The following is a 27,807-nucleotide window of genomic DNA, read 5'->3' on the forward strand; positions in this document are numbered from 1 at the left end:
TGTTAATAGTATCTGACTTCCAATTGGTGGTAAAACACTAAGCACCGCAATACATGAACTGTATCACTTTCACTGAAGCTACAGCCTTTCAGAAATTCCCGCACCAATAAGTGTCAGTGTCACGCTGGCATTAGTTAAGAGGCTGTCATCTGAAGTGTCACATGCCAGGAACACATGAGCCATGCCTCTGGCCCCACATATTCCCAGCCTGATGGATTGACAGAAATCATCTCATTGAATGAGTCTGATTTTGCTGGCCTGTTGACTGTGGTCTACAACGAGAGACTACATTGGTACACATTAATCACATAAAAACCTCTTACTGTACATTGTTATTGCGGCTACAGGATAATACCTGGCGCCATGCCAGTGTGCACCCAGGTTATGTGGTGAAGGTAATTTATCCCCCCCTCAAATGTGCATCTCACCTCCGTCATCAAACAGCCACCAGACATCCACCGTGCCTTTTCCTTGTTTCTGCTGGAACTGCTGGCTGGCCTCCAGCAGCCTCTGGTCAGACACATTCAGCGGTACAGTCGGGCTTTTCTTGTCTGCAAGAATGGTTGCCAAAAAACACAAACACAACACCAACAGAGAAAAACACATTTAGACCACAAAGTGAAACTGAAGATGCAGTCAACTTCTTATACTCGGAGTCCTGAGACCAACTCGGGCGGCGAGTCAAATTTATACATTTGTGTTATGACTGTTGCTGGATAAAGGTGTGAGCACTAAAATGAAAAAAGGAGGAAAAAAATTAAAATACTAAATTAAAATCCAACAGGATGAGCTTTTAAGCACAAATACTACAGCTACTCAGTGTTTCCCCAGTAGATCTTCATTCTAGAGCGATCTACATTTCCGTCTCCCATATCAGCGGTTTTACCTTTTTTAACGAAACATGTCCAAAAAAGAAGCAGAAGAGCAGCATGAAAATATCAAAACAATAGTTATTCGAATTGATTAAAATAGTTTGACCATTGTGCGTCAAATAATAACTTAACTAACTATAGATTGGCCACTGCCTTTAATAATAATTAGGCTTAACCCCTAACCCTGCTGCACAATGAGTACTTTTAGTTCAGCAAAGACATTTCTAACCAGATGTGGCTCGAGCTATGGTTGTACATGTATTATATAGATAATATAATATCTATATCTAGATAATATAGAACAGATGAGTCTGTGAGTTACACATAAATAATACATTAGTTGATATTTTTCTGTCTGTTGTAATTGGGAAATAATGCAGCATTACATTTGAAACCTTAACAATAATATAAAAATATGCTTTGGAAAATAATCACCAAAAACGAAAAGCTGGTTGCAGTTAATGGGCTAAAACAGGCAAGTGTGCTGATATGGGTGCAGCAGCAGACCTGGACCTCTAGCAGTCAAATTTGTGGGAGCTGAAATAAACTAAGCAAGAGATGGTTTTCTGTTTATGTATTTGTTTACTTTGGTTTAGTGATCCAGGGGAGACACCCTAATATTTACAGCAAACAATCAGGAAGAGAAGATGCAAGAGGAGTTAACAAGAGGAGTTAACTGGACTTTGTGGGAATATGAAGACTTGAGAGCAGTTTCCATCCTGGAGGACAAAGTTACCAGAAAACGGCCACCTCTAGAGAGAACAAGAAATACAGACTGGAGGAAATTGAAATGTTGGCATACACAGTAACTTGGATTGAGTTAGGCACTTTTAAATACAGCTCAACCGCCAAAACTGGGCTTGAGCGGAGAGCAGGAGGAAAAGACAAAATGTTATTTTCTAAAGGCCAAGTAGCTAATGAGCTGGAAACATTGGATAGAAAGAGAGCGAGGAAGACACAAGAAACAGTAGGATGTAGATCAGTCAAATGAAATGCCAGAAAGAAAGAGCATAAAGAAAGGAACATGATTTACTGTTTAAGTAATAGTGAGGCAGAGGAGCAAAGCAGAGAAAGAAGAACGGTTAAAGAAACTCAATAAAGTTATCTCCTGCCTTTTTTCAACAGTGGCTGAGTCGTAGCTTTGCCATCATCGTCATCATCTGGGAAATGTGAAACAAAGGGAGACAAAAAAAAATCATAATTGAGGTGTAATGCTGACTTAATGTGCCACGATGAACAGGAAAACATAAAAAATACACACTGTACATACACAGAGCAGACACAGTTACCACATGGTCCAGAGGAGAAAACATGAGCTTTGAAAAACACGGAAAAACCTGAACCTTGTTTCCTCTGGTAGGAGTTTTAACAGGGAGCACAAGATTTTCTCCTAAACTAAAATAGCAGCAGCTGTGCCAGAACTGCCATGTTAAATTAAACCGGCTTCCACTGGTCATCAAGTGTTGTACTGGACGGGGACATGTGAGAGCATAATGTGCATTTGACTCACTTCTAATACTCAAAGCTCCATTTACTCCTGTGTTGGGCAAGAAGCCAAAACTTCCACTAAAGAGGAGGCTGATTAAGAACAGAAGGGAACTGGGCAAAGAGTCTCTGTTAGCTCAGGTAGGAGCTTTAAGAGGATTACACAAACCAAGGCATTCAACTTTATTTTGCTACATACAGTGCATGTGTTACACTACAGTACAAAGCAACTCCCGAACATCTAAAAGAATCTATATTCCTTTTAATCCAGGTGAGACAAAGCAAGTTAACGTAAAAAACACAATCTGCGAAACAAGACTGAGAATTAACATTTGTTTGTGCATCAAGGTCACTATGAAAAAAAATAAAAATTAAGCTGTGAATAAAATAAAATTTATTAACTAGTGATGTTTAACATAAGCTTAACTTCAGTTCAAAGTTTGAACAAAACAGGGTAAAGTTCAAACTTGTCATTCGTCTAACATGTCCAATTGGAGCCATCTGTGTATTCAACAAGGACCCAAGTACTATGGTTCTAAAAAAAACAAATCTACCTGACCTAGTTGAGCAGAAAAAGGCTCTCAGTTCTTCAATGAGTGTAAATATTTAAAACTAGAGCTCCCACACTCCTCTACATGGAGATATTTACTGATGCAAGTTCCCAAACTTTTACTTACGACGTCAACTGAAGGAAAAACGCTTCACCACAACTTAAACTACATGTAAACAATGTCTCAAATCACAAACAGCCCTTTGAAGTTGTGTGAGAAAGTAGAGCCTGGTCCCCACGGTGACAAGACACGACACACGCAGTACGCTGTGGCCCCGGACATCTGTACACTAGGAACTAGGCCCAGTGGGATGACGGAGGTCACGGGCCACAAGGGTGACTTCCTGTCAGAAGTGTGTGTGGGCAGATGTGTGTGTGTGTGTGTGTGTGTGTGTGTGTGTGTGTGTGTGTGTGTGTGCGCGCGCAGAGACAGAATAAGGGAGGTCATTTATGGATTAGGAAGGATGTGAGAATACTACAAAAGTAATTTCACAGAAGTGTAAACGTCCCCTTTCACTCACGGACTGAGTGAAATCAACATAACATTTCAGGGTATTAAACAGCTGATCTGCATGTGTTAATAGTACTCGCGAGTGAGTGGGTGTGTGTGTGAATGGTGTTTAATTTATCGTGCAGTCAGAGCATGGGGGAATACAAGCAAATGGAAAATGTCTAGTCATAGGCCTAATCAAGTGAACGTGAAAGAACATAACATGTTTGAATTGATTGCTCACGTAAATATGTAAATACTCTAATCAAATTAATTTAAAATTCTATGTCCCTAGTATGATGAAAATACTGTCTCACATGGGTGCGATTAAACAAAAACAACAGTTATTTGTAGATACAATCTATAATGAATTTCAGATGAATGTAGAGTCATTCACACAGATGCTGACCAACCTTTCTGCAGAGCCGGACTGTTCTGGAGGCTGGTGGCTTTGGAGGACGGCTTGGACGAATCAGCTTCAGAGTCCTTGCTGGTGTCTATGGACACAATCACATCTTTCATCCCTGAGGACTTCTCCTGAGAGGACAGCAATTCATCTGGGAGGAGAATAATATATATAATGGCAGAAGTAAATGACTCGGATAATAGAGTCAGGTTAAGAAAAGAACCTCAAAGTTAAGCAGAGTCTATGCAGGAAAATAAAGTCAGTTAGTTGCAGATGACTGCGCACCTTCATTTTAAGAAACCTGTTTTCTGTGACAATGTAGAACAAGGCCATAGGCAATCTGTTCCTGCGCGTATGTTCAGTAAAATGTGAAAAACACTTCTTATTAATTACATGATACCAAATCCAGAGCAGTAAGATGTGTGAGATTGGCTATTCTTGCATTCACGATCTGTAATTATGGAAAAAATAAAACATCCCCAGTCCACTGTCTATGACAGATATTGCCAATTTCAGTAGAACGAAAACAGTCCCACCCTATTCATACAGAAAAACAAATGTATCAAAAAAAAAAGTGTGCTTATGCATGTCTGATACCATGTCCTTGGATATGGGACACATCCAATCCTTCTTGAAGTCGCAGAATAACAGCACCAAACTGGAAGTCAAAGGCATCGCTGAGAAGAAGGAACACACAAAATGTTTTATCAGACAATGCCACAACAAAGCTACTGTAAAAACACCCACTAAGATCAAAAAGGCCAGGTTCAAACATCCTTCTCATGCTTTCTAGAGGAATATTGTTGTTTGCACACTGGCATAGCTACTTGCTGGGTGGAAAGTAAAGGCCACATTTTTTAGAGTATTAAGACTGATTTAAATATTGTAGGGCTGAACTATGACCTTCAGCTCGAAAAGCTATAATCCCTGCATGTTACAATGAGTCTTACATGATTCAGCAGGGAAGCAAGATTTCACATGTACGAGTGGGAAGATTAAAACTAAAACTGAATAAAGTGGGTTTATTAGTATTAGGTCAGGTCTCACTTTACCTTGCATTTGTGTATATAAAACTTGTGTATTACTTTAGGCTCTAGCAAATGTGGTTTAATGTGGTTTTATATATTCAAGTGAATTGGACCTACTGGATCATACTGATGTACGTCTCCACATTCATCATGTCACCGTCTCTCCAGTCATTCTTAAAGCCCAGTACCAGGGTATTTGGCTTCAGGCGACCCAGGCCAGCAGCCTTAAAAGGGAAACAGACTAATGAATATAGAGTCAACAGTCACACTGCTGCATAGAACATACATTTGAGTAATAAATGAATATATATGCATATATATATATTTTTTATTTTATTGTTTTTAAATATTTTTTGCATTTTGGAATCCAAAAGAACCAGAATTCAAATATAACTAACAAAATTAAAACAATAACCATATGTAATAATGAATACAATTATGCTGAATCAGAAAATATTTCTTTTTAAAATTTGCCCTCAAACTTGATGAAATACATGACATTAGAATTTTGCTCCTATTAACACTGTTGTCTCAGCGACATCCTCTAGTGTAATGCAGGCTGGATAGACGCAAGGCCCTATTTATAGCACAATTCTCTCAGTGCTCTTGTTCTACCTGCAGCAGGTACTGTGTGCCCTGCCTCAAATCCTCAGCAAACACAGATGTGTAGAAGGCTTTGGTCTCATTCTTCAGCAGCCAGCGCTGGTACCGTGACTGCTCAGTGGCAATATCTTTGAAGTTTGGCCTTCGGTAGCCCTGCGGGGAGACGCACACACACACGTTAACTGTGACTAAAGCCAGAGCCTCTAGAAGCTTGGAATAGATTACACGATTGTGTAAATAAATCTGTAGGTCTAGGCGTCACTGGATGCTTCATTTCATCAGGTTATAGCCACAGGGTGAAGGTTTCAACCTGAAGTCCTTCTTTAATCTTCTCATCAACAAGTTTATTTATTTCCACAGAAAATAGCTCACAAATCTGTTCCTCAGCCATTGACTGGGAATGTTTACACCATTTAATTTGTTCTCCTAATGGAAGCAATGCAAGCAGGCAGCAGGGCAGATCAGAGGCCACTTGCAAAGGGGTGGTGTGTTTCACAGAGCCAGAGTAGTAGCCTGCACAGAGCATGCATTCATCCACACAAAATGGCCTTTCTATTGTAAGCCAGTTACTGTAGGCCTACTAGGCCACAGTGGCTCACTGATGAGTTTGTGACCTCTAAGGTGAGTCTTAAAACAAACAAAAAAAACAAATGACTGGATTATATTACTAATACAATTATATAATACTATTCCTAAAAAATACCTGATTATTATTATTACAACTCTAAGATACATATAGAATTTACAAAATCTGTTTTTTTGAAAATTTTTTTTTATTATGAATTCTAATCTGTGAAGTAAAAGTGTGATGGAAACACAAATGTATTTTTTTTTTTTAGGTTTTTGCAAATTTGATCACTTTTAATGAAGAATGTACTTCATTGGGAGCAGCTGGGAGTTTGGGCATGTGAACAGATATTCAGTGGAAAACCATTCTGTAACAGATTCTCGTTCCAATCTTCCTGTTTACTCGATTCAGAGTGTTACAAAAAGATACAAAGCTCCAAGAAAACAGTAAAGAAGCTATTTCTAAAGGTAAAGTTTTACTCATATAAATACTCATTTTACTGTTGCAAGGTTAGATCAGTTCCTCACAATAAATAATTGTAAGAATTTAAAATTAATATAAAAGATTGTAAGGATTTTAGAATATTAATATTATATTTATGCAGAAATAGAGTAGAGGGCTCATACACTTTCAAAACCACTGCAGTCCAACAAGAAGTCCTTTTCAATCAATAACATGCTTATATCAGTAATTACGATTTGTGTGTTGAGTGGATAAGACCATTGTGGGTTTTAAAAAAAAATATGCCCACAAAAACGACAAAAAACACAAACAACAGGAGCCTCTTATCTTCTGCTTACCATGCGTATGTGACCACAGATCATCAGGCCCACATTCTTAGTAAAGCTGTGTACCAGATCCAGAAGAGCCGGCCGAGAGTTCGGGTAACCAGTCATCACCAAACATTGGGGTCTACAGCCAGACAAAACCAAAAGTACACACATTTCAATCCAGGTGAGACAAAGCAAGTTAACGCCAAAAAACAAACATCTTTGACACGACTGACAGTCAACATCCTTAACTATAATCCCTGTCAAGATATAGGTTTATGTATGTTGCTGGCCTAAAACCTCTTTCTTCTTTTGTTGTATTTTTCTCAAGGAAACAGGACTTTCAGGACCAGCCAAACGCAAACCCATGTTTACCTTAAGCTTTGTACCTCTGACTGTGTGAAAAAGACACAAAGTATACCTGTGCTTTAACTAGACACATTTAAACTATGACATAGTTTGAATTAACAGCTGTGAGACTAACAAGCACTACTAGCTTGTATAATTGCACTCATCTCTTATCGTGACCTTCACAGTGACCTCTAGACTTGTTAGCACAGGAGCAGCGTAGCGTACATCAAAGCAAATATGTTAAGCACCTTGGGATTTAATAGATGAACAATAAGGAGCTCAGCGGTACAAACGAGTCCTTCTGAAGACGCCATCAGATGTGGTTTAATCTCTCAATTGGTTTGATGCCATGGGTACATCCCAGAAGAAAAGTAACTTTGGGATGTTCCCATCACTGAGAACCACATCATAATGTGATACATACGTTTCTTTATACTCACAAATTAAAAGGGGTTTTATCGCATTACAGCTGTCTGGCTGTATTATAGATCTTTTTCAGCTTCAAAGACTGTAGGTTTTCTCAGTAAGCAGTTAGCTGGTTAGTGTTTAGTACCTGAAGTTCTTGATGTGGTCCTCCACTCCACTGAGGTGCAAAGTGTGTGTTAGCGCTTCATGGTAGGTCAGAGCCTGAGTTGAAGAGCCCCAGTTCACATCTGTAGGGGAGAATGCACGCAGGCAGAGACACACAGTGCCAGTGAGAGGAGTGTTTACAGGTCGTCCTTCTGGGCCAAAGGCTGCGTGACCCATGTGGTTTTACAGGCACTGGGAATGCCTCCTGTGTGTGTGTAGCTGCAAGTCAAACTGAGCGTATACACAGGTGTGTTCTGAGTTGCACGCTCCCACAGCCACAGGACAGATCAAAATCACAAAATACTCCTAACAAAAATAAAGAAACTATTTAGTGAATAAATACTTTCTTTAAGCCAAGGACAGAGGTCCATTAATAAAACTGTTTTTTAAGGCTACAATAAACACAAACAGTTGAAATAAGGCTTAAAGGCTGAGGACAATCAAACTCAATTTTTGCAAATGATCAAATCAAAGCAGCTATTTTTCCTTTTCCACTAGGCTACTTCACATACTCTTTTTCAGCCAATAAAACGGATTCCAAAAGACTAAATCTTTGTTGTACAGTTAAGAATCAATGATTTTATTTATATTTAGTAATTTCCCCATTGCGGGACAACAAAGGTATTCTATCTATCATTGGAAAAACAAACTAGCAGAAAGTTCTTTTAGATAAACAAAACAAATATATTGTACATATTGCATGTTTTTCATGTTATTGAATGACTTTCATTTTACTATAAACAACATTCACATAAATTGAATGCTTTAGGGAAATTAAGGGTCAAACAATGCCAATAATTTCTGTTACTCACCTGGTTTCTTGTAGCTGACATAGATGTAGAGGCCCAGCACAATGCCATTAGTGAGGAGAGCTGCCCACCAGTTGATGACAAACATCACCACACAGCAGAGAATAGCTCCAGCCAGAGAAACCCACATGTTGTAGTATTTGAAGCTGGGACGCCAACCTAGAGCACCAATCAACATAAGTCACAACAGCTCAACGCAAAGCAGGAGTACATAAGCCAGGTTTAAACCAATTCATGGTGGTAGTTATGTACGGTAAAATATTATAATAAGTATTATATTTATGTTAACTTCATGTTCATAAATTTGATTTGTCTGACTGGACCCGGACCAAATTTAAGTCAGACCTTAATCAAAAGGAAAAAAAAAAATCAGAGGAAATAAAATAATATTTTGGTAATAATGTCCAGCATTAACATAGTAAATGTTGCTACTAAAGAGCATGGATGAAGCTAAAGTTGTATATGAGCTTGAGGTTAAAAGAATGGGAGTTAGCAGTCTGTTAGAGTCAAGACCAGAGTTATATCAGCTATTAGGGACCATATTCACATATGTAATTATTATTAGGTACAGAAACTATACTAGTGGTATTTTAGTGATGGGAAACACTTGGACTCTGTGTAGGCGTAAGACAAACCACAGGACATAAAGGGTACATTGTTAGGGGTTTTAAATGTCCCCATAGTAAGGAGCCATTAGCCCTAGAGCCAAAACACCAAATGTGGTTTTGTAGTTTGTGGTTGGAGAGGCAATACAATCCATTACTGAATTTCTGTAATATTCTTGGCCTCTAATTTAGCCATGTACCATTTAAGTCCAAGTAATTGTATGACCCACTTGGAGGACTTAGAAGCAGATAAAGAATCTGTACCTGGAATTCTGCTAGAGCTTTGGTATTGAGAAGGAAAGAGCACAGAACTTAATAAAAAAATTAAATAAAAATCAGCTGTGCACATTTCATCCAAATATTCATTGTGAAATTTTAAGGATACGCTCCCCCAAGTTACAAAAGGATTTATTCTTTCATTTACCATTGTCTTTTAGTACATAAAAACTAGCTCATGCCTGAGCTAGTTGCCTAATGAGGTCTCTTGGTTAGCAAGCTAGTTCTGTCAATTTATATTGTAAATCTATTTTGTAATTAATGTTGCATGTACATAGCACCTTGGTCATGGAGGAACATTGTTTCGTTTCTCTATGTACTGAACTGTATATGGCTCAAATGACAATAAAAAGTCTACTTGACCTGCTTGACTTGACAGTTTGGATTTGGGCTATTTTACCTATGTGCGAAACTTCTACTTTGATCACTAACACAGTGGTGAATGGAGCAGAAATTCCATGCAATCAATACTCTTTAAATAAATACCACCAAACAAGTCCCATTTGCACAGCAATAAATACATTTGTAGGTTTTAGTTAAACTCAACAAAAGCTGTTCAGGGTGACCGGGAAAAACGATCTCAATAAAATGACTACCAAGATCTAATCGTTGGGTCAGACGTGTTCTCACTAGAAGAAATAATCTGTCTGGTTTCATTGTGAAGTGGTGGTTCCTTTACAGGAGGAGACGCACCACCACAGAAAACGTGCACCACAGAAATTTACATCAATAATACAGTAATGCAAAAGACTATTACATTTTCTGATGTTGCCCATGTGGCTTTTCTTGAATTTTTTTTTTTTAATTTTTACAACAAGTTTTGTATTCACACAAGGACTAATGTAGACATGACACAGACCTTATACTAGGGGGTTGTAGGATAAAATCCAAAACCTTTATATGCATCTGAAGCAAAATTATATATTTATCATAATGGATTGGAGTAAGACCTAAAAATAAACATTATAAGTCTTCATAAAACATTTAAGCTGTTGCATTTAGTAGTTTGCACAATATTAACTCTAAAACAGTGCACATGGAAAACATTAGCTCATTTTGAAGTTGATGGCAGAAACTTATCTGTTTGGAATTGAGTTTGTAAGTTCACCATAATTGTCTTTACCCACCAGTTCCATGGCTTGGTTACAGCAACCCAAGAATTACCACAATCAACTGATCAGCCAAGACATTTGTATGTAAAAGTCAGAGAAAATCAGGAGAGGTTTCATTGCCTTAGCAAACCTCCCTTGTGTTGAGGGATAACAGCTGTTATTCTATACTTTTCATCAGAGCTAATATGACTGACCACTCCTACCATGTTCCCAGATGGTGAGCATGTTAGCAGACTGCTCACAAGTAGAGTATTACCGAGCTAAGATTACCTAGGCACCAAGTGTCCCCTTGCATATATGCAGTGATGATCAATGCACCAGTATGAAAAAAAATGACAAGAGCACATGACTGCTGCACCTCTCTGGGCACGCGGATATGATCCGTCATATGCTATGTAAGCTCTTTGAATGCACCACAGCTCAGGACTGTCTATTATCTATCTATATAACCCCGTCATCTCCCATCACTGTTAAATGTCATAATATGCATGACCCTGATGAACTGCTTGCTTTTAAAAGCAGATGATGTATTTCTCTTGTTTCTGGGGCTTGCTCTTACCTGGAGAATTAGCCAGTGAGGCATGGAAAACAGAGAAGTTGATCAAAGCATAAGACGCCAAGAAGAAGTTGGAGATGATGGGGGCGATTGTATTCAGCTCAGCTGAAATGCAAACACACAAAAACAGTAACTCAACAAATAGTTTTTACTATTGTACAACATGTTTCTTACATATTTTCAGATGAAAACCCATGTAATTAAAAACTAATGTAGTATAGATTTGTATTTAAAATATTAACATGTTTAAAGTAAACACCCAATTTAAACCACAGTACAGATAAATTCATTACAGGATCATTTATAGCTTATTTGTGCCAATATAATCATATTTGTATTTATATTTTGTTAATTATTACTGTAAATCACAAACCATGTAGTCTTATTTCGTATGAGTCCATAAAACTATAAAACTGAGCAGTGTGTACAGACGTACCTATGAGGATAAAGGCAAGAGCAATACCGAAGGTCAAGATATAGCCTCTAAGGGGCTCATTGTTCTTGCCATAGCCTTTTGCAAACATGCCCAGGCCGGGGTAGATGTTATCCTTGCATAAAGCCTGTAAGAAACAAAACAACAACTGAGTTCTACCTATGTATAATAAAAAGATACAAAATGAATCACAAGGCATATCTAAAAACTGTATTATTTTAGTAAAAGGCACCTGAAACACTTTAGGGGCACTGACTAAAGATGCCAGAGCCGAGGACAGCGTAGCAGAGAAGATTCCAGCTGTGATTATGGGCCCAAAACCAGAAACTAAGCTCATCACCTAAAGATAAATGCAAATCAAACTGTTTAACATGTAGACATAAAGACGTGATGTAACATTAATATTCAAACGTCAAACGGAGAAACACCATACCTGAAAGTCATTATGGAGTCCATACTGGCAGCTGCCTTCATTGCTCTTACAGGTAGTGAAGTCATAGCCAAATTTGCAGGCAGCATCGGTGCAGTTCATGAACTGAGAACTGACCGTGTCATTCATATTCCCACTAGCATCCCTCACAATACAGGAACCTAGAGAGTATGGTGTGCTTTTTTTTAATACCAAACACATTTGAAAATGATGTAGAAAATATGATTAATAGCAGGTACTAAACCTGTTGAAACAGCAACACCCAGGTAGACGATTCCTGTTATCAATATGGCGAGAAGGGTTCCTCTGGGAATGGCTAGCTGTGGATCCTGCAGCAAACAACCACAACAGATGCAACAAAAACAACCTTTATATATTTAACAATTTAATTTCGGCCAAGTTTTTAAATGATATCATTAGTCCTGTAATTGGCACATTTAAGATCATAAGCTCAAATTCGTTCTTTAAACAACATTTTATTATGTTTCACTGTATCCCTGTAAATACAGTAAATTATATATATCTGCACAGAATTGTTTATATGGAGCAAGTTGGCCTGGTTTAATGCATTCATACAAATGTTGCATTAAGATAAACCTCTTATTTAAGTTTGCGGATGTCACTTGTGACTTACAGCAAGGTCTCCTGAAATGTTAGCTCCAGCCAGAATACCAGTGGCTGCAGGGAAGAAGATTGCAAAAACTGAGAAGAATGTCTCGTCACGGAAATCCGGACCCATATTCTCCCACATAATGGAACCTGAGAAGAAGTTTAAAATGACAAAAAGTCAGTCTGCAACCTCTAGCCTCATATAGGGTCTTCTTGATTGTGGGTGCAGCATACCGTCATAACCAAAGAAACCAGCAGGCTCCTTTGACTTTACAGGGATGAAGGTTCCGATGAAGAAGTTGATGATAGCTGTAATTAGGACTACAAGCAAGAAGACCTGAGCCTGTACAAAATAAATTACTTTAGTCAATAATACAGGACTCACATAGTGTTTGTCAGAATTAGTCTGTGTAAAAAGTCCTGGACAAATACTTTCATAGCATTCTGACCGTGTTCATCAAGATAAAAAGTTGATAAGTTGTGAAAGTAATTAAAAGACAAATATGTTTACAAAATATTTCTTGGTAAAAAAAAAAAAGAGGAATAATTAATAGTAGCAGAAATAGCACTTAGCTTGTTTAGCTTCATTAGATTGTGTTCATACCTTGGCCTCCCATTCCATTCCTGCCACGGAGATCCCTAGCAGCAGAATAACTGTGATGGTTCCAACTATTCGAATATCATTAGTCTGATCAGTCATGATGGCATCCATACCCTGAGACAGAATTCAAATGGACACATTAAACTGAATTTACTTGTACTTGACTTGAGTATGCAGTTTCTAATTTTCAACGGCAGGTTTTGATTTGAGACTTCAAAATGCTCATATGTAAAAATGTGACTGTGGAAAGTAAACTATTCATGTGTATCAGCCTTGTAACGTGACTGACTAATGCAACATAGTCTCCTAAGGTCTCCTGGAGTCCTTACCTAGCCCACTTGTAGATCTGAATATATATACACAGTACAAGAATGGATTGTGTTGGTCAATAGCACTAAGCTGTCAGTCACAAGTGTCAAAAAAAGGTGGCACCACAGAAAGAACTAACTGTATGAAAGCACAATGCATTAACTTGTAACTTGTAATTAACTTACAGCAAGAAGTTCCACTACAGTTTCGGCAAAGCCCACTACATACATGGCTACAGCCACTGCATTGGCGAAAGCAAAGATGAGACCAATGGAGCCTCCAAACTCTGGCCCTAGGCTCCTTGAAATTAAATAATACGCTCCACCTGCAGAAAAAAGAAATTAGACAATGCATTAGCAAATTAATTATTATATCATATGGTGAATTTACTGTTATTTTATATAACAGAATAGTATGATTTTCAATACTGAATGGCAGTTAAAGAAAACATGGGCTGAACAGTCAGTTCCACCAGAGATGAGGTTAAGGAGAGGTCTTATGATGCTATGATAGTATGTAGAGACTGCTATTGAGCTTTTGTTAACATGTAGCTAACATGCAGAGAAACACACACCTTTGATGGCACAAAATTGTGATTTTAACAAGTACATAATTAAATTTGCTGATTTAGTCTGGAGGGAACTTTGAATTAGTTTCTGGTTCAGTTGTATTTTGTCTTAAAAATGATGCGTAGTGTAACAATCTCTTATTCTCCAGCTGTAGTAAAGAAAAGGTACAGTCTCTGCAGCCACACCCGATTCTCCTGCACATGTCTGTCTTGACTTATAACCTGGTTACATATATACAGGAAATCTGTGTTGTAAGATTTACATTCATAGTTCTTCACCTTGAATATAGAAACCAGGTTTTCCTTTTACCTGAGCGCCGAGAGATTAGCTGGATATAGAAAGCTAATGGTCACCTGTTTAAGTAAGTGCATGTAAATGTATTGATTATTTTTATTCTGCCAATTAGTTGTTTGTCACCATGCATCTACTTCTGGCTCTAGACTTTAGTGGCTTGTAACAAAGCAGCCAAAAATTAGGAATAGGCCTGTCTGCTGAATTCAGGAGCAGACAGAAGGTTTTTGTGTATGACACGACAGCTCACAGTTGGAAATAATATTTATAAAATTTATAAATGGCAATTATAATGTCACACAAATCACACAAAAAAACTCTTCTACATAATTGTATGAGCTTATGCTGCACTGGCCCATTATCATACATTACTCCTCAGCTGCACCACAGAAGCTGTAGGACTCTATGCAGCTCCAAACTATGGAGGTGTGACAAGATGACATTTAATGAATGCCTCAAAATAAATAAATGACGCACAAGTGACTCAGCAACATCATAATATATCAACTTTAAATGTCATCTAATATTGGCTTTTTACTTTTTTTCTGGATAATAGAAATTCCCACCGGTATGGATCTTATTTTGTGACATAAAATACTCCTCTTATTTTGTGACATGAAATACTCCCTGAGCCAAAAAAAGCTTAAAAAAAATAACCTACTGACAACATCTTACTCATGCTTGAGTACTGTGAAGTAATATTGCGCACTGCAGCCTGAAGGACCGTTAACGTTACTTTAAAGCATGCAAACCCACCCAGTGAGTGCATGCCCTCGCAAACCACAAAATGAATGAACATCAAAATACACGATTGGTTTAACTGAAGTCAAACAAGTGACAGAATCCTGCTCCACCCCCTACGATTATCATTTTTATTGCTTGCTTTTGTCCACAAAAAGTCCATTCATATGCAAAAGAGGGCCAGCAACAATACCTTTAAAACTTTAATGACATTGCCTAGCATGTCTTTTTCTTTTAGCAGCTATAGTAACACAGCACTTGTCGTATCACAAAAAGACAAATTACTCAAACAAGGAGAGAACGAATTTCATATACAATTAAATTTACTGCTTACTCCTATTACCTGGAAAAAACTAGAACTCAAACTCAACTAAACTGCTGTTTCACTGACATGAACACCTTCTGAGTCTATAGCTGTTCCTATATGTATAGTTATTTATTTATAATATAATCAAAAAGACAAATCTAGTTGTAATTCTAGTAACAAGTTGTAAGCACATGTCTAGTTGTGTATATGGTTGCACAACATCCAATATAGGTTTCAATTCAGTTCAGTATATTTATATGGAACCTATTCACATAAGTCATTAAAGCTTAAGTAAAATTTAAGTGAATAAATTTAAAATCAAATCCTATACTGTATTCAAATAGCAACAATGGAGGGGAAAACCTCCCTCTAACGGAAAAAACCTCCTGCAACACCAGACTCAAGGTAGGTAACCATCTGCCTGGACCAGATTGGATGAGGGAATAGAGAAAAAAAAAAGAACAGAAGACAAAAGAGCAGCAACAGCAACAACAGAAAACAGACAGGACAGTTGGACCAGCAGCTGTACACTGGAGACACACAGCTCCGAATCTGATGATACCTGTAGAAGGTTATGGATGGAGAAACACAACTAAGAGAGGAAAAAAGACACAATTAATCATACACATGTAAGTGGAAAGCAGGAGGAATTTTAAGGAAAAGTGTATGAGAGAAGTCTGGTAGCTAAAGGCTCTGGGTCCCATTCTACATTTAGAAACTCTAGGAACCAAGGTGACCAGAGGTCTGAGAATAAGGTGTTCTATTGGATGACACTGTGATGTCAGTTTTTTTTTGACTAATTTTAATGCAGTCATTGTTTTATGTTTTATTGTGTTGATGAGAGTGGTAAAAAAACACTATTATGTATATACTATAGATTAATATTGTTTATACAGTACTATCTCACGGTATTGAACTAGCATGCAGCACAGTGACCAACCAACCAAAACTTTGATTATAACATAGACCACAACACTAACATAAAGTCAACACTTATCTGAAACATGAAACAATATAGACCTACTTACAAAACAGAAAAAAACTCTTTTGCCTGATCCAGCCTCTCAGGAATGTGTTCATATGACCTGTCTGACCCCCCCACAATGTTTCCATTCACTTTAACAAAGGCTACAAAATATTAAATTTCATCACTGACACAACTGACTTTTGTTTTACGCTTATTTTACTTGGCTATAAAGAGGACACAATACTGCACTGTGATAGATGACTGATATCTGCTCACACTGCTTAGAACTGCACAGATGAATTACCTTGTCTCATACTAAGCAGCAGGAAAAGAGGAGATGTTACATGAGAACCCTCCTCCTCACAGGGGTGAAAAAAGTCACAGCTTTTCTTCTTTTTTTTCTGACTATAGGGAGAAAATGTGTATACCTCCTCGTACAAAGCCGTTGGTGGCGATGGCAGAAGTGGAGAGGCCGGTGATGGTGGTAACAGCTGTAGCCATAGCAACAATCAAACATGATAGAGCTGGAAAAGAAAGCAGAGTTTAAGTTTCATTAGTCTTTTAATCAAAACACTTTTTTGCCAGCCTTCTGCTCAGTCCGAGAGCTCTGTTTAACACAGAAGCGCTGCCATGAAGAGCAGCTGCTTTGGCGAAAGTCGGCCACATGTGTTGCGTTGTGAAGATATTCCACGTCGAGGTGAAGAATCATTAACAAATGCCAGTGAGTGTCAAAACATAAAGTTGTGAAGTGAAAAAAAAAATCAATAAGAAGAACTGAAGTGGGACCTCAGGAAACCCCAAAGTATCATTAAACATTGGCCGTGTGTCACAGGGCTTGGTAACATCGCACAACTGTGAGGTCTGAACTTAGCACTTACATACAACTTTCACTTCACAAGTGAAACACTGGCAGAGAATCTATCAGACCTGCCTGACTACTCTCCCCTCAGCCTGCATCATGGAACCTTTTAAACTAATCATCAAATGTCACCATGTGAAGTTTGCTTTTATGCATCTTACTCTGCCTAATGTTTTGTATTGGTGTAAAACTGTCTTCAAGGTTGAAAAGAACTTTGTGAAAGAATATTGTGACTCTCTGTAATAAATTAATATATCAATTAAAAAAAACATGGATTAATCTAAGACCCACATTTTTAACTATGTGGAAAATATTAAAAAATATTTGCAGAAAAAGTGTATTGCCGAGCATTCCATTATTAATACTTTAAATAACAATTTATGTTCAGTAAACTGTAACTACTCAGGGCTGGAAAAAACAAATAGTTGACTTACCAATTCCAGCCTGACCCACGATCCATGACATGCGGATGAAGAGCATCACACCCCAAATGTTCAACATGCAGCGAACCTGCAAGAGGAGATGTTATGTCTGGTACTGCTGCACATACAGTAACATGAATTTAGAGAAAACGGTACACAAGAACAACTAAGGGCCAACTTGAAACACAGCAAAACTGTGTTTGTGGATAACGGCACACTAAAAGTTGTAGATTTGTGTTTATGTAGTGCAGGGTTATGTTGTCATAATTAATAAATGTCTAACTACCATACAGTATAGAAGTAAAAGTGCCACACCTCCAGTTAACCCCTTGTACAGTTTCAAAACTGGATTTAAAGACTTCTCATGTATGATCACCAAAATAAAGCTAAATAAAGTGTGTCCATCTCAGTGCTTCTCATATAAATGTGCTGTAGCTGTTAGAGGTTTCAAGGCAGTAAAGGCCTGAAGGTGGTCATACTGTGCTCCAGAAGTAAGTTGCTTCTATACTGTACATGTATTTTTGTTTTACATGGCACCTTTAGCCCCCCCAAAAAAGGACTTTGCATGACATACTTGCATCTTGATGTCACAACTCTTGTCATTCTCTTGATGAATGTTTCTTTTGTTTGAGTATGGGCATTTGTGTCTTGTGCAAGTGTGTGAGTGAACAGATGTTTGCATTGCTTTGGCATCAAACCCACTTCTAGTCCACAGATTTTTATGTTACATAGATGTAATCTACATTATCTTGTGCTTTTAAAGTGGCTTTGAGCAAAACAGAGCATCTCAGCTTTAGCGGGACAGGTTTAAGGGGGCACAACTGATTCTAAGACCCTGTCTTCTGGACAAAGAAGATTATACTAAGACCATGCCTAGAGATACCTGACCTGAAGTACTGGACGGTTTATATTATAGAGGAAGTTTGAAATAGCAATGTCAAAATAAAAGCAGGATGATAATATCCAGACACTTCATATAATGAAAAATTCATCCTCTGGCGACTTAACAAAAAGGCATTCAGTAAAAGTAAACAAGCACCACGGACAGCTTGGCATGGACTCCAATGTTCACTTGTAATGTAGGTGATTTCTTTCTAAGTGGTTTAACCACCAAACAGCTAGGCCACAATTTGAACAAATAGTAATTCACACTCAGGGTCCAAAATCCTTAACAGAGTGCCATCTACATGGGCTTTTAGTTCAAATTACACTGCATAGTGGCACAGAATATGCTTTGATATACTTTAGTTACTGTATGTGACCATACACAAGACCACACAATTCAAAGCTTAAACAGAGCATATGGGTCACCTTTTAGTTAGGGACTGCAAATAAAAAGCTAACTACACACAGAGAAGAGGCTTCAACATTCACTCATCAATGTAGTTATTTAATTAAACTGTATAAAATAAAACAGGCTGATATGATTGATTTAGATAAGAGTAATCAAGAAGTACTAAATATAACAAATAATCTGAAATATCTATTTCGTTCATATATCGCCTTGGTGAAGACAAAATATGTAATGACTCACCAACACCCCTTTAATCCAGCCAAATTTGACAACTCCTTTGGACTCTGCTGATTCTTTTGTAGCGCTGTCTTCTGGCGGTGTGAGCTCATCTCCGTTTGCAAACCCATCCTCGAAAGGCTCCTAAAAGAAAAAGACAAAATCATAATTACACCCCAAAATATATTATGAAACATGAAGAAACCATGCTTTTACTGCGAGTAGAGAACAAGGAAGCAGTGTGAGGAAAATCATTTTAGGAAACATGTTATACATCAACATTTTATTCATTTTGCCTGCATAGGAGTTAAATTTTGTTTAACTTTGGAAAAAACAGTGAGAAAGTAGTGTCACACCTTTGAGTTACTTCAAACCTACTATGGGATAGTTTAACAGAATAAAGCCTGCTCATTGCCTGCTTATACCGTAAATGCTTGTTCTAAGAAGGTTTTTCTTTTTGGTATATGTTAAGGTCAACTTCGTAGAGAATTGACCAGATCTAATCTCCAGCTAATTTAAAGCAAAAGTTTGCTGTGAGCAAATCCTGTAGCTGGCAAGTGTTATTTCTCTTCACCAACACCACCTTTTTAAAAATAGACCAATCCATTGACAGGAAGTCTGATGTTTTAACAGTTTAAACGGACGTTCTTCCTCCTGTTTACAGACAGTCTTGTGACATTGTGACCTCCATGCCAGGAGTCTGGGAAAACAGCGTGTTGTCTTTCCTGCAGTTAAAGTACCAGTAATAAGGTCTGTAAACCAAATCCTTTTCACTTATTTTAAAGTTTTCTCTAATACCTTCCCTTTATTCAGTTTTACTAGGTCTGTACATAAAAGGGTGTCAGGCAAAACAAAACTTAACAGCTTGACTTTGGGACAGCTTTGACCTACAACCAAAAAAAAACTGGGGAAGGCTTGTTGCATGCCACAAAACTGTTAGGGGTGGCAAAAGCGCAGTTGGTAGGGAGGCCGTCCTCTAACCGCAAGTTGTGTCAAAGTGCCCTTGGGCAAGACACTGAACCCCAAGTTGCTTATGATGTTTCAAGAGAGCGCCAGTGCATGGCAGCTGCTGGTGAGTGCATGGATAAATGAGAAACTACTGTAAAGCGCTTTGGACCCCAGATGGGGTGTTTAAATGCATGAAATAAATGTGGGCTATTTACCATTTAGGTCAAATACTTCAACCCTAAATTTTGTTATGCGTATGTTTAATGCCAATAAACTCTTCTGATTCTGACACAGAAGCAAAGATAGTAATGACATTATTGCTCTTCAGTTACTCACAGCTATAATTCACAGCTATATTATTTAGTTCAACTATTTGGTCCATGAGTTCTTGGCTGCTTCTGTGATTAATGTGATTCTTGTCTGTCAGTTTAGGTGGACAGCCCATGTACATAAGATCAATGTGCTGGGTTAAAAACTATAATTATGTCTTTGGCTTGAGTGAAAATAAAAACTTTTACCCATACAGTATATGTTAACACAGCATTGATTCTGTAGAAATAATTATCTAATTTTCCTTTACACTGCACATTTAGGCAGTTTCCTGGATATGGTTGACTTTGAGATTATGGATCCTCCTTTGCTGTACCATTTAACAGAAGCAGAGCAGAAAAATGTGCATTAATATACAGCAGCTGTAGCCTGCTGACTGAGTTGTAGGGATTGATCAGCAGTAATGTGTTCTTACCCCTGGGGTCTCTACCAACAGATGGGGACAGTGACCAACTGTGTCACCTTACAAGCACTGACACACGTTAAAAAGATCATGAACAAGATGACAGGCTATTTTTGTGTAATATGTGTGTGTTACGTACAGTATATGTACATATTTATGTATATATACACACACGCACACAATAATGCATTTTTTACTATTGCTTTTTTTATATATACACACATGTATTTTATTTTTTTTATGGATCATAGACAGACGGACGGACAGACATAAGAAGGATGGATGGATGGATGGATGGATGGATGGATGGATGGATGGATGGATTTTTTTTTTGTACTTGAAACTTGCATGTGAGACACTGCATGTCTGTAGTTCAAATCAGAAATGGGCCAAAATCTATGATTAGATAACAAAATGCCAAATAGATGTAAATGAACATCTCAGTAAGGACATTCTCTCATAATAATCCAATAATGCTGTCATGTGTTGTATCAAAAGCTGAGTTGAGGTAAGCCGTGATCATCACTAAGGTTTAATTCACCTAGGCCATCTGTCAATTTGAACAACCTGTATTTGTCCCTCCCCTGAATCAGCAATACTGCTGAGACCTGGCACTGGGCTAGCTGGGCTGAGGAGAGCCAAGATCCCTTTCAATGTCAAGATCACATCTGTTACAAATGTATTTTACACTTACAGAGAACTGAATGCTTAAAATTTATAATATATGACTCAGTTGAACAGACGTTGCTTTTAGGATTTACTCAATCCAAAATGGGGGTCCTTTTAAAAAACATTTAAAAGATGTTTACGCTTAAATTATGTATGACATGCAAACAAAATCAAAATTAAGAGAACATAAAAGGTTCTCCCCACATGGGTATACAGTGACGTTACACACGCTGCAGCATCGCCCAAAGTCGCCACAAAGTTTATGTTTATTTCATACAAATGAAAAGACCTGCTCCCATCAATGTTTAGAGGTTAGCTAACAATTAGCTGGTCGCCATAAAAAAATCTGTGCATTTTTACGTAGTGTAACAAGTGTCCTTGAGATACTTTCACTGTTCATATATATTTTTAAGTTATTTTACAATGGAGCTACAAGCAGTGCTGTCCCTCCAGAAAAACAACTCTAGCTTATTAGCTACCATGTAAATGCCTAGCTAGTATGGATAACTAAGATAACATTACATCATGTCAGCTTAGTTATCCAGCAGGTTCAAATTCTTTTAAATTAATAAACAAATTTACTTATTTTAGACCGAGACCTCTTATGACTGTTTTGTGCTGAGAAATACAATACATTTGGGATCGCAAAGAAAAAAATAGATTTAAACAAACGTTTATCTTAAAGTTTTTTTTAAAAGGTTCTGGTCTTAGAATTTATTCATTTTTTGTATTAGAAGAAAAAAAATTATTCATATTTTATTATATAACAAATGGTATGTGTAAATTTCATCTTTGACAACCAGTAAAACAATAGCAGGAAGTATACTATGGTCCATCCCTATGGTACACTCACCACTAGTCACCAATGTCAGGTCCCAGACAAAAAAGAAAAAGATAATAAAATGAATCACTGAAGGGAAAAAAAAAATCTTGGCAGACGATACACTGGTATCAGTTCAAAATATTGCCAAAAAAAAAAAAAAAAAAAAAAGAACGATAATTTCCTCCATCTGCCATGATGCAGACGGCATGCCCTTCCTGTCTACATAAGTCACACATTCTTTTAAGTATTAGGTATCCCAAACATTTTGCACAACCACAAAGGGCATTAAATGAAGACGTTCAGTGACCTTCTAGATGTGAATTGACCATGTAGTCTGCTGTAGACTGAGTAAAGACAGTGACTGTGTTAGAGAATTATAAAAAAGTGATTATGTGATTCAAAGACAAACAAGAGTAGAAATTATACGGACGATAAAACATGCTACTTTGATAAAAATATGCTTAACACATGTTCTCAAACATTTGCCACTGTTCCCATTCTGTCTTTAGAGCACTCTATGTAATGCAAAGTTACAATAAGCAAGAATTATAACAGGAACACCTTTATGTGACTGAAAGCAACTTAAACAATTCACAGATTATTACATAAGATTTTAGCACAAAATTAAGCGGCTGACATGCCTAACTGGCCAAATGTCCCGTTATGCTGCTGAAATCGTTATGCAACATAGAAATCAAGGTCAGCTCCCATTGTGTGGCTTTGCGCACCCTGTCAACCAGTGAGTACACTCAGTTGATAGACAGAATAGTGTCAAAATTGATTCCATTCTGCCTCTGTCTCATTTCCCACCATGAAGGCAAACAGTATTCCTTGTTCCTAACTTTATTAATAACTATACTGCAGGGCTGCAACTAAGTACTCTGTCAATTATATATTTGATTAATCGGATAAAAGAAAAAATATATTATTGGATGTTTTGCTTTATAGAAGTGCCTTTAGGGGTCTTTTTTTAACTAAATTTAGATTTTGTCTCTTTCTCAAACAAAACACAAAATCCAGCGTTTGAACAATAAAACTTTAATACGCTTGCTTGGTTTATTTATATTTTGGATAGAGTTTTGTTCTAATGCAGATCTGCAGCAGCTCCAGTCAACCTGACTATGGGAGAAAACCCACAAAGACACATATTTTAATGCTGCTCATACATTTTGTGTCTGCACCGTTTAAGTTGCGCTGTTCTTTGGTTCGGACGCTGGTGGCGGAACAGATTAAGTAACAAAGTAACTTTAAACACAGCAGCAAAAGTCGTCACATGATGGATAAACAGCGTTTGTTACCGCTGCTACATCCTGGACACCAGTGTTTCATTCTTACCTTCTCCTGTGTCGCTGTAGTATTTACAAACCACGAGCTGTACTTTGTATGACTTGCAGGTTAACTTTGTCTTTGTTTATATGAATATGAAGAAATTAGGGCACAGCCTTTCTCCTGCTTGGTTTGTTTTCTCTCGCATTTCGCCACCGACTGCGTTATTTTGCTGTTTACTTAATACTTCAATCAACACAACCTTTCAAGTTTCACCTCAAAGATAACCATAATATCTAGCAATGCTGTTGCAAATAAACTCAGCAGACCGTGCTAAAGGTTTTAAAGTCTCCTAAATAAAAAATAAATAAAAAAAACTTTATTTATTGAGCAGACAGATGAATGATTGATGAATGATAGCAGGGATATGATTTACAACAATAGTGATTACCTAGTTTAGGTGTGTTCAGTGAATCAGCAGTTAACAGTAGCTCTTGAGAACCAGCATTGGGCACCCTGCCTTAGTGGATAAATTCAAAGTCCAGGTGCAAAAGCACTGGAAACAAATCAACAAGGATTGGAGGAAGGCAAATACTTAATGATAGCATTTGTACAGGGTTTACTCTGAAAACCTTGATATTTCTGAATCAAAAGACATACAGTAACAGCAAGACCCCCAGATGGGGTCAGGACCAGGTGTATTGTTGGTAAGTTTCTGAGCTACAGAAATAGAAATATACTGAACTGCTGAGACAAGCCTGGTAAAAAAGGGTTAATTTGGCCAGATTGCAAGATCAGCCTTGATCTCAACTACCCACAAGGAAACCTTGAGAAATCAGAAGTGTCCTCATTGAAAACAACAGATTCCAGATCCTGTACCAGTCCATTACTATGAACAGGGTATGAGAATACACAACACAGGGAAGAAAAGCAACAGCAAACACAGGACTTGATGGAAGACGCTACCAAACCCAGAGGTCCACTGAGCTTTAAACATGATTATAATAAAGTATTCAAAACAAAACTTTGAAAATTAGATGAACTGGTTAGAAGAGATTGGGTCTGACATAGGTTATGTTTTGTCTATCAGCGCAGGAGAGGGCCCTCAGACATAGGAGATATCCCTCAGAGAGGACCAGAAGACCAAGGAGTGAAAACACACCATTTAGGTTATTCTGTTCATTTTAGTACTGTTTTAAGTTTCTAGGTTCACACTATGCCATTTGTTTCATGTTAGTAAACTGACCTCATATTGTTATACAAAGTGTTTAAACTGTTTGGGGTTTAAAACTTAATCACATCAAAGAGGTAGCATTAAAAATAACCTCTTCTAACATTACTGGGGTCCTGAACCCAATTAAGAGAAGTTTGACAGAAAAAAGAAAAAGACATAATCACGAGGGATTTAAAATGTGCCAAACTCAGAACTTTAGACATTCAAAGGTCATTAAAATACAAACATATTTGAGTCAAAATATAAGCAGATCTTTTTTTAAATATCACAAATAAGTGGTAAGCTCGAAAAAAGTACTGACATTAATAAATGTCTATGCTCCACAAGGGAGTGACTGAACACTGTATAGACATGTTCTGGAGTTGATAGTTAGTTTTAAGGGGGTTATAATTTGCAGTGAAGGTTTTAATCTCCTACTAAACCGGGAAACTGATTCATCAGGGGTCCACAGAACTGACTTTTGCTTAAGAAGATAAATCTGTTATTAAGGGAACTTAGCATCATAAATGTGTGGAGTTATACCCAAATACCATGCCATACTTTGTCGACATCAGACCCAAGCACAGCTGCAAACAGTTTAAATCAGGAAACCACAAAGCCTGAAAACATTAGTAATAACGAATTGCATGACTCTATTATAGTTAGGTAAAAAAAAAAGACAACTTAAAACCCAAGAACTATATCTACTACAGTTGGTTTCATTCCAGAACTCAAAGCCGAGAAAAAAAAAAAGCCAATGACACAAGATGAGTTAGTGAATATCATCTACATGGCTGAAGCCACACAAAGACCGGCTTTGCAACAACAATGACAGAGCATCGAGAGCTTATCGAGGCAGTGCAAACTTTTCTATGAGCAAAACCATCATTAGTAACGACGCCTGCTTGCACTTTATGAAACAGTCATGCAGTCTAAAATTTAGGTGAGGCTTTAATTAAAATTCAGGTACTCATTGCCACTGGATGGAGGCTTCTTTTCAACAAATTGGTATCAATACAGACCAACGAACAATTCGTCCACTATAAATTATCAACATACTAGTCAAAAAACAAATAAGACTCTGTGCGTGTGTGTGCGCGCATGCAAGAGAGAGAGAGAGAAAAGCTGTACCTGCCAGATCGCCCATTAAAACTATACATGACATCATGGAAAACCAGACATCAGTACAGGCACTTAGTTTTACTGTAGAGAATTGTGTTAGGTTGCGCAAGACTGGAGCACTTAAATTAGAAGTTACAATGCAACTTTGTTATGGGTGAAGTTTGAAGTACATTTTATTGCTTCAGTGATTAAGTGCGATAGTACAAATATTGTGTGTGGTACACATATGAAACCCTAGTGAACAGAAAACATTCCAAACTTTCTTCGAGCTGGAAATGTTTTGTTTTTGCCTAAATGACTGACCTTATGCAACATTTGCAAAAGCAAAAGAATATATATATATATATATATATATTTTTTAATTTTATTCCGTCATTAGACAGGTGTGCAGGCTTTATTTGAAGTATCACCATATAGTGTAAACCAGAACATCAGCAACCGTGGTATACCGTGGTGGTGTTCAGGTATAGTAGTAGTAGTAGTAGTAGTAGTAGTGTGGAAGTTACTTTTGCTGAGAATTTTTAACAATTTCCACAGTCACAATCTTCATGGGAGTTGGTTAAATGTGCATTAAATGTTGCTGCTCCCCAGTTTGTTGCTGCAAATTCCTTCTGCTTAATTCTTTGTATAAATATTCTATTAATATATCATTAGTTAATAATTTACAACATCTGGCAGCCTTTATTGGCTTAAGAAAATGTTTGCCAACATTTCTGTAGCACCGTCAACACTGTGTCCTGTATTAGTTTACATTTGAGGGCTAAGAATCTTTTGACCTCTATCTGATACTGAATTTTCAGATACCCATTACATGCTGTCAGTCCCCTGACCTCATGTCATGACTATCAGTGTCTGAAAGGATGATCAGATATCCATTGTCTCCGACTTCGCACCATTGTTCGGGAAAACCTCCCACCACTTGGCTCTTTATTCTTTTTACCAAACTGAAACTCTCACAGAATTTGATTCCCTGCTGACCACTGGTGCCCACTGAGGAAACAGAACTGGCCTCACCTGACACTGTGGAGATTTTTGTTTTGGAATTGTGTCAAATTACTATTTGCCTCCAGCATAAGTGTTAACATGGAGTAACTGCAGCTGTGAAGGGATTTAGAACAAGAGGCAGTTTTGTGTTGGCCTAAGGTTTTGCAATCAACAGCCTGCTAAACAATTACTGGTGTGTTCGTATTTATCTAATGTATTATTATTTAAATACAGAACTAATATATTCTATAATTTATAATCTAAATTATAAATATCTACACAGCCGAACCTACCAGAATCCAGTGACTGCAGTTAGTCTACATGCTGTAATTCTAATTATTTACGCACAGGAGAGATTTACAACAAGAAATCTTTTACCAAAGACAAAACCCAGCAAACCTGAAACCAGCTGTCAAAACCCATCCTTACTGCTTGATAGCCTTGATTATTTTCGAAAGAAATCGCACATCTGCATTGTTTAATAGTAATTTCTACCTGACCTATGCTAAAAAAATTCTTCATTGCGTGAAAAGGTTTTTAGTTAAAATTTCATTTTTATGAACATCATGTTCCAAAAGGGCACAAGTACTCATCAATAAGCACACTTCTTTTGCTAGTTAAACAGTGTACTCTGGATTTTTTTGCTTTTCTGTCATTTCAGACTTTCCATCCCATATGCTTGATTTACAGAGGTTTACCGAGAACAATTTGATCTTGCAGAGGAATGAACCTCTACTGCACTGTGGATACATCCTGTTATATGGTTTGCATGTGTGCATCACAAAACATACATGTGGGAGCTTGTAAACGTGTCTATAAAAAGTCTGCCAGATGTCCATAATTGGAACGACAATCTGACAGGAAGCTTATTGTAGCTCTGCCCCAACACAGTCCTGTCAGCTAACCTTCAAACATCTTTGACTTCAAACCATTTCCTTCAGAGCAGCCTG

At 37.5% G+C, this 27,807-nt stretch overlaps 1 protein-coding gene across 2 annotated transcripts in view; it reads right to left on the bottom strand.

Moving 5' to 3' along the window:
- Nucleotides 1-27,807, bottom strand: part of slc12a2 (solute carrier family 12 member 2) — a 44,142-nt gene that overhangs the window by 9,898 nt on the left and 6,437 nt on the right. The window contains exons 2-22 of one of the 2 annotated variants that reach the window (XM_029168115.2): nucleotides 19,124-19,243; nucleotides 17,602-17,677; nucleotides 16,737-16,832; nucleotides 13,619-13,758; nucleotides 13,128-13,238; nucleotides 12,758-12,866; nucleotides 12,549-12,673; nucleotides 12,159-12,243; nucleotides 11,918-12,075; nucleotides 11,717-11,824; nucleotides 11,488-11,611; nucleotides 11,055-11,156; nucleotides 8,506-8,661; nucleotides 7,677-7,776; nucleotides 6,803-6,914; nucleotides 5,447-5,587; nucleotides 4,949-5,055; nucleotides 4,401-4,480; nucleotides 3,811-3,954; nucleotides 1,985-2,032; nucleotides 429-551 (exon numbers count right to left, since the gene is read on the bottom strand). In XM_029168115.2, coding sequence (XP_029023948.1) covers nucleotides 429-551; nucleotides 1,985-2,032; nucleotides 3,811-3,954; nucleotides 4,401-4,480; nucleotides 4,949-5,055; nucleotides 5,447-5,587; nucleotides 6,803-6,914; nucleotides 7,677-7,776; nucleotides 8,506-8,661; nucleotides 11,055-11,156; nucleotides 11,488-11,611; nucleotides 11,717-11,824; nucleotides 11,918-12,075; nucleotides 12,159-12,243; nucleotides 12,549-12,673; nucleotides 12,758-12,866; nucleotides 13,128-13,238; nucleotides 13,619-13,758; nucleotides 16,737-16,832; nucleotides 17,602-17,677; nucleotides 19,124-19,243 — 2,365 coding nt within the window. The remainder of the gene's footprint in view (nucleotides 1-428; nucleotides 552-1,984; nucleotides 2,033-3,810; nucleotides 3,955-4,400; nucleotides 4,481-4,948; nucleotides 5,056-5,446; nucleotides 5,588-6,802; nucleotides 6,915-7,676; nucleotides 7,777-8,505; nucleotides 8,662-11,054; nucleotides 11,157-11,487; nucleotides 11,612-11,716; nucleotides 11,825-11,917; nucleotides 12,076-12,158; nucleotides 12,244-12,548; nucleotides 12,674-12,757; nucleotides 12,867-13,127; nucleotides 13,239-13,618; nucleotides 13,759-16,736; nucleotides 16,833-17,601; nucleotides 17,678-19,123; nucleotides 19,244-27,807) is intronic. The other variant, XM_029168116.3, reaches the window with a different exon arrangement.

This window comes from Betta splendens, chromosome 12, assembly GCF_900634795.4.
Source record: "Betta splendens chromosome 12, fBetSpl5.4, whole genome shotgun sequence".
Taxonomy (NCBI): Eukaryota; Metazoa; Chordata; class Actinopteri; order Anabantiformes; family Osphronemidae; genus Betta; species Betta splendens.